The 12,103-nt window shown below is 45.3% G+C and overlaps 1 protein-coding gene across 5 annotated transcripts in view; it reads left to right on the top strand.

Annotated features, from left to right (window-relative positions):
• The window catches only part of UNC5D (unc-5 netrin receptor D), a 135,075-nt gene that overhangs the window by 97,278 nt on the left and 25,694 nt on the right, over positions 1-12,103 (top strand). For all 5 annotated transcript variants that reach the window (XM_061348167.1, XM_061348171.1, XM_061348168.1 and 2 more), the window contains exons 5-7: positions 5,716-5,896; positions 6,707-6,874; positions 8,113-8,277. In XM_061348167.1, the coding sequence (XP_061204151.1) occupies positions 5,716-5,896; positions 6,707-6,874; positions 8,113-8,277 (514 nt within the window). The remainder of the gene's footprint in view (positions 1-5,715; positions 5,897-6,706; positions 6,875-8,112; positions 8,278-12,103) is intronic.

The following is a 12,103-nucleotide window of genomic DNA, read 5'->3' as shown; positions in this document are numbered from 1 at the left end:
TGACAGCGCCGTGATTAAACGGTCGGGTACCAGCATTCCCTCAGTGGATTAATTCAAACAAAGGCAGCAGGTACAGCTGACCTGCTTCTGGTGTGTTGCTAGCGCTAGGCTCCGAGCAGGGAAGATTAATGAGTTCTGATTGGGTTGATAAAATAACTGTGGGATCATAAAGGTAGATATGAATGGTTTGTATCCAGCAAAGCGGCCTTTGGTTTTTATTAATCTCCCGCAATGATTTATGCTGGTGGAAGCTTCTACTACTTCTTTGTTTGAGTCTGAGGGTAGAAAGCAAAACCAAAGTGTAACAAAGACATGCTGCCATCTTAATGCATGGCTGTAATCAAATCATCCAGTCAAACTGCAACAGTGAGGAGAGTTTCTCCAGCTCAGACACACCTGAGGTTCCTGCCAGATCGGAAAGGAACTGAAAGGGATGTGTCTTGCTCTCTTCCACTAAAAGGCATGTTTCATAAGGCTCTTAAAGACTCTGCGATATGAGCCCTAAATCAGTGTAGAAAGAACTGTTCCTAGCCAGAGGCCTGAGCTGATGAGTATGGGGGGGAATATTCATACAAGCAAACGTCAGCGTCGTGATCCAGCCTCCTTCAGCCTGCTCCAGAGGCAGTGGAGAACGTGTCAGCAGCCTGACATACCTGCTGCTAATCATGGTGTGGAGGAGAATCTATTGCAAACAGTTTCTATGAAAAGAAACTCTGTAGAAAGAAATGAGCTTCAAACATGGCTGGGGGGGGAAGCTTTCAGCTAGAGATGGCTGAGTTCTTTCCTTCTTTTTTAATGCAAAGTCAGGGAAAATACAGCACTGCCCAGTTCTTTTGAGCATCGAAGTGTTAGTTTTGTTCTTCGGGAGCTAAGAGCTCAAGTAGAGATGCCTTCTCTGTTATTTATACTGAATTAATTTAGTACCTTCATGGGCAACTACAGAAATGGCATTGGAATCAACTTCAGCAACCTTAAACATATACAGGAACAGTCTTAAACATATATAGGTATGTTTAACAGCTTCACACTAAATAGGTTTTTTGGACAGTATTTCTTAGGCGATGGAGGATTCTGAGCCTTGCTAATGGTAGCGGTTGTGAGGCAGCAGGCACCTTCAGCAGGCAGGTGTCTGGAGGAGGGGAAGTGTGAGAGCAAAGAAATGAGAACAAAGAAAGGATGAGGGATGTGAGGCACTGACAGAACACGGGGTTACGCAGCACTTCGGGTCAGTGGCTCTGTTGTAAATACTAAGTGAATCTGAGACTGACAAAGCAGTTTTATCCAAAAGATACAAATATTGGCTTGTGTTCTCCAAGGGTACCATGAACAGAGGAGTGGGCTCAGAGCATTGCTGAGGACGTATTTGCTGCTTTTTTCATCTGTACATTGTCCGTGCTATAGAACATTTGTGCTGCTGTAAGTCAGGTGTTGACCTTTCCCATCTCAAATTGCAAGAGCAACTCATTCTCTCCTCAAGAGAAGCTGACATTCTAACTATATTATCTTTGATGTATATGTACTCTGTTCATTGACCACATGAGAAAGCCAGATGTTGTATTTAAAGGGCAGGATAGTATAATCTAAAAGCAGGAGTACCAAGGTCTTTTGTCTTCTGACCCACCACATTATCATGTGTGCCAACAAGACCTCTGTGTTGTGGTGCTCCTGTCGGGTGTTAAATCTTAGTGACTGGGCTCAAAAGCAGTTGAGGTTTTGGGGCCTAACATTCTCTTCCCACAAAAGCTATAAAATGGGCAGAGCTTTAAGGGAACCACAGCAACCTTTGCCCAAGCTTTCCTACAGTCTAACTCAGCCCTGCCTCCATCGATGTTCTCATGGGTAGCCACAAGTCCCCAGAGTGTTTGAATCCCCTGGATGGCGATGGAGGGTGTCTGTCTATAGTGCCTGTATGGACACACACACAAAAGGGCCTCACATATGTGTGCTCTTTATTTTACACATGCTAAACACAGTGAGACTCCATCACCTGCAGCAGCTCAAGCAGCAGTTGTGCTGCTGCCTTGGGGAGCTGATGGGCTGTTTCAGTATTGGATACAGCAGAGAGAAATGTGGATGATTTAGGATTAGCTTTATTACAGCAAAACCAGAGTTCACTAACTCCCATTGTAACCTACCTGGGCTGTGGTGTATTTAACTGATTTCATGTTGATAATGCTGGGCTTTGATAATTGCTTTCTGTAATTGGAACAAATTTATGATTATGCTAATTCATCTGCTGCCAGCCAGTCTGTAGCAGCTGAGTTAATCCATACCTGCCCCTGCATTTCTTGTCTACATCATTATGTGATTAGCCTTTGGTAGAAATTGATGGGGGTATTTTAATTCTGAGCAAATTTAATTTTGGGGGGAGGGGGGATCAGATCTCTTTATATAAACTTGTGGCGTATTATAGCAGGTTTTGAACTAAGCCTGGTTCAAGATGGAAACATTTCAGATCTTCAGACAGCCTAATTCTTAAAAAGAAACGTATTTAATTGCGTTACAAGCAACTGTGTGACCTTTGCTGATGAGAAAGCCGGAGGAGTGAAATGCTGATGAGTTTTGAGTCTACTCCTCAGGCCCTGCAGGGTGGCAGCTCAGAACACGGTGCCTCATTTCAGTGTGGAGATACGGTCTGCTTCTTCATTGCCTTTCATTTGCTTGGTTGTGTTTGTGTATTTGTGTGGGTGCTGAATTATTGCAAAGGTTGCATCCCTGCAAGTAACCACAACCTTTTGTCATTGTGACTCCTTTATCAGTTTATCCTGTAAATCCATCCATTGCGTCTCCTTTTCTGACTGCTGGGGCAAAGGCAGTGAAGCAGTTTGAATCAATCTGAGTTTTCTTCGAGGGAGGGAGAAGCTGGAATAGGAAATGAGCATTTGCAGTGTCATCAAGCCTCCAGATAAGAAGCAAAAGGCAATGCTGCCCTCCCTTACAAATCCTCTTCGGATCGCGCATCTCTCAACGCGTTCATGTTTATGTTCCATCTGTTTAATGCTCTCCCTTCACCCGTCATCATCGTTCTTTGAAATGCTTTGCTTTAATGTAAATGTTTTTCATTCCCCAAGCCTGGCAGCCCCAGCCTCAGCTACCAGGGGATCAGTGTGAGCTCCCTCCTGGAAAACTGTACAGGAAAAACTGCAACAGGCACAGGGATCGGGAGCCTGATGCGCCACTCGCTGCCCCAGAGCTGCACTTGTGCAGTAATGAGCTCTGGTAGTACTAGACATGTTTGTCATTTCTTTGGACATGACTGTGTTTGTCATTACACTGTACATAAAGTGAGTTTAATTCTGACTGCGACCATTGAATTTCTGCCACTTGATTTATGCTTGTGCTGCTGTTCCATAATTTAAATTGCATTCCCAGTTTCTTTGCTGGAACCCTTTCTGATAATGAGTAGTACAGTTCAGTGCAGAGGGAAGCTGAATCCTGAATGGATTACTTGACTGTTCCTCCTCTCGCTCAGACCAAGGGGAATGTAATGTGTTCAAAGAGACACTCTTCAGGGAAGAGCTGAGTGTTACTGGGTTTAGCAGGGCTGGCTGGTGGCTGCTGGAGAGGTGAGGTGTCAGCCGGGGGGGGTGAATGCTAGCCAAGAGATTGCCTGGAGTGCTTCTAGCAATGGAAATGAGGGCACCTGAGCTGCAGCGTGTGTGAAGTTCATGACAAAGGGTGATGGCATGCCCTGACGATGCCAAGGGAAGTCTCCTCTGGCTCACACACATAAGCGGGGCTGGGTCAGGTGCTGCTCCTCACTTAGAAACTGCATGGGAATGTTTGTTGTGATGTGCACTGGGGCACACAAAGCCTCTGGTCCCAAACCTCTTGAAATTCTGTGAAGGAGATGGTTTAAAAAGTAATCCCAGTGTGAAGGAAGCTCAGGTCTGAGAAGTGAAGCAAAGGAGTGTGATGACAGAGCTTTGTAAGCAAGCAGAAATAGCCAGGCTTGGCTCCAGTGCTGAATGTGAGCTTTGATGGTGACATTCTGTCTCTGTTACCGTTTTTGGTTGACTTCAGCTTAAGGAAGAGCATACAGATCTAAGACCTTTTAACTGCTTTCTGTATGCAGTATGTAATGCACTTCACACTCAGGAAATGCCTCTGGTGACAGATGTGTAAACCAATGACTTGGTTTAATCCATAGTCACCATGTAGGGAACCAGTGCCACAGGCCTGGATTCCTTTCAGGTTAAGTTCCCTGCTGACTGGGATACAGGAAGCTGTGGGCATGTCGGTCGCACACCCAGAGTGAGGGATGCTACTGGAAGGTGAAGCTGGTGTCTGGCATGAAATGTAATTGGCTTTGCTGGTCAGCTTGGGCAGGTTTGTTTGTGAACTGGGAAGTGCACAAATGGCACAGCGCTAATGAATGCCTGGAGCTAGGAAATCCATCAGCTCATTACCACAAAGTTCCAGGTCCTTCCGCAAGTTCCTAACAAGGTTATTCATCTGACCTGAGATGGGGATTTGACTCCAGGGCCCAGCCACACCTCCTTCAGGTCCGGAAAAGCTATCAAAATAACTCATATTTATTTAGTGTTTTACTAGAACGTGTTAATTCTGTTTCTATTTTTGATGCTTCACTTCTGTAGCAGCAGCTTACCGTGCCTTAACTATTTCTTTTTAATGTTTCAAGTCGAGAAATGCCTTGAAGATAATTCCTGGGTCTCCTCAGATACATTATACACAGCAGTTTGTGGTATCTACGTACCTTCACAAATCCTAATGCTCTCTGGGGTTTATGGAAATTGAGAGTCTGTGACCACTTATCCCTGTGTGATTCCATCCTTCTGTTTCTCTCTCAAAAGAAGTGGAATTAATACTCCTTACTACAGGTTGGGTGATTGCTGATCACTGTCCAGCTGTTTGACATGGGAAGCACTGCATATCCAGAGCAGCAGTTGTAAATAGTTATTTTTTCTCTGTTGCCATTTTCTTCCATGTTCTTTGACTAAAAATCAGTCACTTTCTAAGTTACCAGCCCACAGCACCTTCCTCTGAGGCGCAGGGATAGGAACCCAGTGCAATGGTTAGCTGATTGCACATGGGCTGTGAATCTCCACTGGTCAGGGCTCTCTGCTCCTGCACTCAAAGCAGATACTTCCCAATCGGATCAATGAGGTTGTTGGCTCAAGGCATCAAGTGCCTGTGTTTGGCTTTACAGGTTTCCAGATATTTCTGTTTTGCCTTTCTCTTAGGGAAGCCCAAAGGCTCTCCTAAACAGGACAGTAATTGAATCACATCAGTAATTTTATCGTCACATCTCAGATTAAACATTAAGGAGGCAGTTACCTACCCCACCAGGGAGAGTGTGGTTAACTGCTGTCCTTTTTTCCTGCCTTCTTCTTCCTCTCCTTTCCTTCCTTTTTACCCAGTAGAACAGTAACGGTTCCCTTATAATCCACACCTGTACAGCTCTGAACAAGCTCTTTGCCATTTGCTGTTCTTTCATTATTTGCTATGTTGCTATGAGCCAGCATTTAATCTGATGTGCTTTGTTAATAAGCTCTAGGGTCTTCACGACAGGAACAGAGGAGTAGTTTCTGAGTCTGTGAATGTCTGCCTTTTTGGGAATCCCATCCTAGCTTCACTTTTAATGTTATAATAAAGACCACAATGACATTTATTAATGAAATCACTGAAATATAATTTAGCAGATTTCCCGCTTCCATCTTTTTGTTTCCTACTTGCTGTTGTTCTCTGCTCCAGGTGGAATGGCTGAAGAACGAGGAGCCCATAGATTCCAACCTGGATGAGAACATTGACACCAGAGCAGATCACAACCTCATCATTCGACAGGCACGTCTGTCTGACTCGGGGAACTACACCTGCATGGCTGCCAACATCGTTGCCAAGAGGAGGAGCATGTCTGCCACAGTCGTGGTGTACGGTCAGTGTGAACATGCTCGTTACAGAGGAACATAGATGTGTGTGCTTTTAGTGCTGGAGTACTTGGTATTTTTAGCCTCCAGCTGGTTCTGAATCAAACGGCTAATTTGAGTTCTGTTGTTCAAGGCTCAGATGCCTCCTGCTCTTAGAGAGGTTGGAATTACGAGGGGTTGGTTTGTGATGGATTCCCAGAAGTTATGTCAATAATAGCAGTCCTTGCTCCAGATACTAAGAAGATCCAATTATAAACTAAACCACAGAAATCAGCCTCGCCTGTACCAGGAGAACCTGGAGCACAAGCCTAGGGAGGTACATAAAGGGCTGCCTTAATTGGATCTGTGCTGCTGCAGCGTCCAGGCCCTAACTACTGAATCTAGGCATTGCGCAGCAAAGGATAGAAGAGCAGAACTGAGGCTTTATTACCTCCCTCTCGTGCTCTCCATGTTTATTACTGCACGTGTCTTCTTATTGGGAAGGCAGAGCATTCCTGAATCGCCCTTTTTAAAGTCAGGAAGTCTTGTTTATGATTTGAGCAAAGCATATTTTATGAGAATTGAAATGCCTGCTCTTGCCTCCCTCCCAGACTCTGTCAGTCATTGCACTTACAGCATAGTGCTCTTCCAGAACAAATATTTGTGTTCTCTGACACCATGGCCTTGATGTGGTTGTGTACTGATGGGCAGTGATGCTCCTACTGCAGCTTGGCATTTACCTGTAGAGTGTAAAACCAAACTTCTGCCTTTGAATGACATGATCTGATCAGATGTGTTGGTTGATGTCTCTTAGCCTCGGGCATGTTGGTGTTTTGCAGTTAATGGAGGCTGGTCATCCTGGACCGAGTGGTCCAACTGCAACGCTCGCTGTGGTCGGGGCTGGCAGAAACGTTCCCGGACCTGCACCAACCCTGCTCCGCTCAATGGAGGTGCCTTTTGTGAAGGGATGTCTGTACAGAAAATCACCTGCACTTCTCTCTGCCCTGGTGAGATATGCACAGTCTGCTAAGGACTGACCCTGGGTAACGTTCATGGGAGAGCTCTTTCAGTCTGAAATGCCAGTTGTGCTTAGACGAGCCCATCGAGGCCAAAAAGGAAATGGGAAACCCTTGCATCCTTGTTTGGACTGCAGCTCAGAGCCTGATGTAGGGGTGAGCAGTGGTCACAAGCAGCTATGGCCTGGTGTGCCAGGTTTGTCAGTGCTTTAACTTACACTGAAGTTAACTAAATAATAACAGCAACTGGTTCAGTAGGAAAATCATGTTGGTGGGTGTGGTACAGGGAAGCGGAGGGGATGTTAGGAATGCTAGAGGGAAACACAGAAACCTAAACTGAGAACTTAGCTGGAAGAAGTTTGCTTTCCATCTCTATTAACCTTTGGAAGCTGAGCTTGGGCCATACATGGGGCATGGACCCCTGGATACTCCATTTCCTTATTTGTTCACCTGAAGCCTCCCTTGTCTGATTCTGGGTTTGGTGTTTCACACATAGAGCTAAAGAAAGTCAGTAGAACTGTGTGCATGTGTATTGGAAGAGACTCTGTTAGTCTGTGGTCACATCATAACTTGTCTGGACTCTGAGAAATCTCTCCTGGGTTTTATGAGTTTTTAAATCCAACATGTGCTGAACTGGGGTTTAAAAACTTCACATGATCTAAACATGTCTCTGTTCATCTGACTGTTCTTTGGTCTGATTTGTGCGTGAAAAAGAAAAGGAACTGTGGAAACCCTTGTCATTATTGGACAGGGTCAGAGACAGCTATAAATCAGTCAGGTGAGCAACAGATTGATCCTCTCTCCTGCCATGGGCATTAGCCAGCAGTCTGCAGGGCCAGGTCTGCTCTGGTCTTTTGTAGATGTCACCAACCCTGCTCTGGTAGGAAAATGCACGGCCTCAACGTCAGCCTGGCTTCAGGTAGAATTTGTGCTGAAACTTTAGAAGCTGATAGCTGGGTGCCCAAGGAAATGCTTCCTCCTGCAGTTTTAATTGACTGTGTTTGCAGAACGTTACATACTGGTGCTATTCTAAAAGCTCCCATGCTGCACGCTTGGGGTGGTGCATCCTTATGCTGGGTTTTCACATCACATCTACCCAAACTGTTTAGAATGAAACTCTACTTGCTGTGACCTGAGGAGAGATAGGAAACAGGTATTCTCGGCAGGACCTTGAGTACACCAGCTCCGTACACAGTGATGATGCTTGTTTCTCCTTCCTCCCCATTCAGTGGATGGAAGCTGGGAGGTGTGGAGCGAGTGGTCTGTGTGCAGCCCCGAGTGCGAGCACCTGCGGGTTCGGGAATGCATCGCGCCGCCTCCCCGCAACGGGGGCAAGTACTGCGAGGGCGTGAGCCAGGAGTCGGAGAACTGCACCGAAGGGCTCTGCATTCAAGGTGAGGAACTGCTGGGACTGGGAGGTATGGCCTGAAATGTGTGCTGGGAGCCAGGGAGTGCAGCGTGTGCCGCACCCCCATGTCAGCGCAGCGCTTGGGGCTCAAATACTGCTGTGAAGGAGATGGTTTTCAGAGGGCTGTGTGTGTGAAAGTGGAAATGCACACAGCACAGTCTTTACCTGGGAGTTACGAGTGTGAAAATCCAAATGAAGGCTTTGTGCAATGTGTAATTACAGTCACGTGCTGCAACACATTTCGGTGTTCTGCTCTGCCTTCTACCTTGTCTTGCAAGTGAGCCAGCAAAGCCCCACAATGAATGCTCTTGGTGCAAGAGCTGTTTAAGGTCAAAGTTTATTCCATTTATTGCTTTAACATAGACGATAAATAAAAGCAAATCTACTTCCTGGTGAGTTCAGGATCTACATCTGCATGGCCTGCAGCTTGAGTGAGAGGTGGGATCCTCAACAGGAAGACAGAGGGGGATGCCAGCTGGTCCAGATGGTTCAATTCATCATGGGGGGGGTATGACCCAGGGTTGGGGCTCCTTTTGCTGGCAGATACCAGTGTAGTGTTGGCTGTGGGAAATGAAGCAGGCTGCCTTCTGAAAGGTGCTGCAGAGGAACATTGAGGTTGAAAGCAAAACTGCTTCAGGCCATAAGGAGGCAGTTGCCAGTTCACCTTCCCCCTTGGAAAGCAGGGCTTAGAAAAGAGGATAAAAATCAAATCCATCCCGTGACAGCCCCATCAGTGATTGCACAGATAGTGCAAGCAGAGTACTTATTTTTGCTGTTATTAAATTGGATGCCTGTGAAAGAAGGCAAACTGACAACCCAGGGGACATAGTTCTCTGTTTATCCACGGAATAGATTACAACAAAACAGAGCTTCCAAGCTCCTGCTTTACTTCAGCTCCCTGTTAAGAACGCCAATAGCAAGCACCAGACACAAGCCCACAGCACCAAGTGATGTGATAGGTGGGCCGTTGGAATAGTTACAACATGACAACTAACTTAGTTTTAATAATTACCTGAATTACTAATTACTATTTTCGTTGTGTGTCAGATGCTTTGTATAAAATCAAGCTCTTTGCATCAGGGTCTGTCCCTCTGCTTTATGTTTGTACAGCCCCTGGTGCAAAGATTATTGTTAATGAACCACTAACCTGACTAATGGCACTGCAGTAAAAAAGAAAAATGCCCCGACAGTTGAAATCAATGGAACCAGCACAGGATTCACCACTGCCTCTGCACAGGAATTCCAGTTCTTCTTTGCCATGGCATTTAGAATCACTTTATAAATGCAGTTTTAAGAACATGTAACTGGTTTGCACCCCCGTGTGCAAACAGAAGTCAGTGGTGCATGCCTGAAAACAAGTGTCTGGAATAGCAATCTTTCTCTTTCAGCTGCAAATCACTTTTCTACAAATGGGACTTAAAGTGCTCTTAATTGACTTAAAATGTTCTTAATATGCTGTGTGTAAAGAACTTGCCGCCTTTAAATAAATGGATCATTATGGGTAAAAAGATACAAAAAGCCTGTTTGAAAATGGGAGTAAATTTTGCACAGATGGAATCAACCTGTGTCACTGTGGAACACAAAGCTTGTAAAATGCAACTTTGATGTTGGAATGAACTATCAGAATCATTTTACAAAGGGTAAGTGGCATAAGTAATAAACCCCACATTTTATGATTTAAATGAAAAGCCATTTAAAATCTAAGCCTACTCGGGGTGCATGTATTGACATCAAAGCAATGCTATTTAAAATTAACACAACTAAATTCTCAGCTTATGCTCAGTATCAGTGGGGGGGATCTGCTGCTGCTGCTGGGTTTTCCCTGCAAAGGTGAGATGGGATCTGGGGAAACTGAACTAACAACAACACTGTGAAATGAATTCAGAGACAAACAGAAGGCAAGTATTCTGTCTCTGCTGCAAACACCAGCGATTTTGCACCTAATAGTGGGATCAGAAACTGATCTCCAGGTATTTGGAGGGTTGGGGTGGATTTCTACTCCGGTGTAGTTTGGAGTTGAGCGCGTTGTCGGGATTATCCTTTGTGTAACAGCACTTGTCTGGAATGGAGTGAGCTCTGAGGAGTAAAAGGGGAAGCTACAGCCCCAGTGACATGAAAGCTGCTGCTGTTGGGTAATGAGTGGTGTGTGTTCTGTGTTACACCAGCTCCTTTCCTCTGCCGGGGTGGGGGTACCAGGAAGTGTTCAGAGTCTCCCATTTCTTTCATCTTGGATTGTGCTGCTCTTCCTCCTCTATGGGTCGAGCTGTATGTACCTACTTGTGTCAGAGTATTTTTAGGGCTGTAATTGCTTTCTCAGCTAACAGGAATTGATGCAATTACCCTGTTTTTTAAAAATGCTTTTCCCCGTTCATCTTCCAGTCTGTGCCTTTTCTGCTCTGCTTTCCATCCCTTGGGGAATTGTGAAGGAAATCACAAATTGTGAATTGTGGAGTGCTGCGCTACAGAGAACTAATCTCCTGCAGGTTATTTATCAGGCACAACTTGTTAACTTTGTTCCTTTTGTGAGGCAAAAATAGAAATGAAACATTTCTTTGGTTAACAAGTAAGAACTTCAATGTAAGTAAGGGTGAGAGTGTAAGATGCCAGGAAAGCACAGGGCAGATTGAACTGGCAGAAAAAATACTAATCCCTAGCATGGATTTCCAAGTTTGGAGTCAGTCGGTGAAGAGGAGATAACTTGGGGTCTCCTCACAGGTACTTGGTCCCTGACAGGAGAGGCTGGGCAGAGCACAGAGGTGATGCTCTTCCATCCTCAGGAACGTCCTGTTCCTCACTTTGGCATTTGACTTTCTGGATGGAACCAGACAGTCCAGACTGTAACTGAGGAGCAGCTGAAAGTGCTCTTCTTTCAGGGAATTTCTTCTGGGACTTGTAACAACTGAGTAGATAGAAACTTAAATGCAGGAGAGAGGTAGAATTAGTTGGGGATTTGATAGGCAGGAAAGATTGCCGGGCTGGGAGGAAACTGGAGGCTGACCCAGTCCAAATCCCTCTCACTCACACGATTCCTGATACCGTACTCATTTCTTGCATATTTGTTCTTTCGTTGTTGATTCCTACCAGTATTCTCCATAGTACACTCTTCCATGGTGGATTTCTCTCTGTCTGTGAAAGCTTTTTCTTTGCTTAATAGAAGAGAGGGTTTCACAGAGCATTTTGATTTACTTTTATCTGTGTGCTTTAATGTTATGTTTTATAACTTCAAAACCTATTGATTTCTTTTCCCCGTGCCCCCAAAAGAAACAAACAAGTAGGCCATCAGCAGATGAAGTACAAACATGGTTTTTTACTAATGCATCATAAATCACCAGTAATTTTGTTTTCCATCTCTCAGTCAGCCATGATACTGAGTATTGCCAAGAGGCTTCTGGGCCCAGCAATCCCACCAGGCTGTATGGGAAATGCATTTCAGTCTCTGCTGTAGGGAGTGCGATGTCAGCAGCATCAAACTGTTCCTATTGCAGAGCTCAGTGTGACACAATTCATAGCAGCCTTCCAGTATCTGAAGGGGGCCTATAGGGATGCTGGGGATGGACTCTTCGTTAGGGACTGTAGTGATAGGACAAGGGGTAACGGGTTAAAACTTAAACAGGAGAAGTTTAGATTGTATCTAAGGAGGAAATTCTTTAGGGTGATGAGGCACTGGAATGGGTTGCCCAGGGAGGTTGTGAATGCTCCATCCCTGGTGGTGTTCAAGGCCAGGATGGATGAAGCCTTAGGTGCGATGGTTTAGTGTGAGGTGTCCCTGCCCATGGCAGGGGGGTTGGAACTTGATAAGGTCCTTTTCAACC

The sequence above is a fragment of the Neopsephotus bourkii genome, unplaced genomic scaffold, assembly GCF_033783945.1.
Source record: "Neopsephotus bourkii isolate Nb327-2 ecotype Australia unplaced genomic scaffold, CSIRO-AGI_Nbou_v1 NB_346, whole genome shotgun sequence".
Taxonomy (NCBI): Eukaryota; Metazoa; Chordata; class Aves; order Psittaciformes; family Psittacidae; genus Neopsephotus; species Neopsephotus bourkii.
Note: the sequence above shows the minus strand (reverse complement) of the source record. Positions and strands in the feature narration are given on the sequence as shown.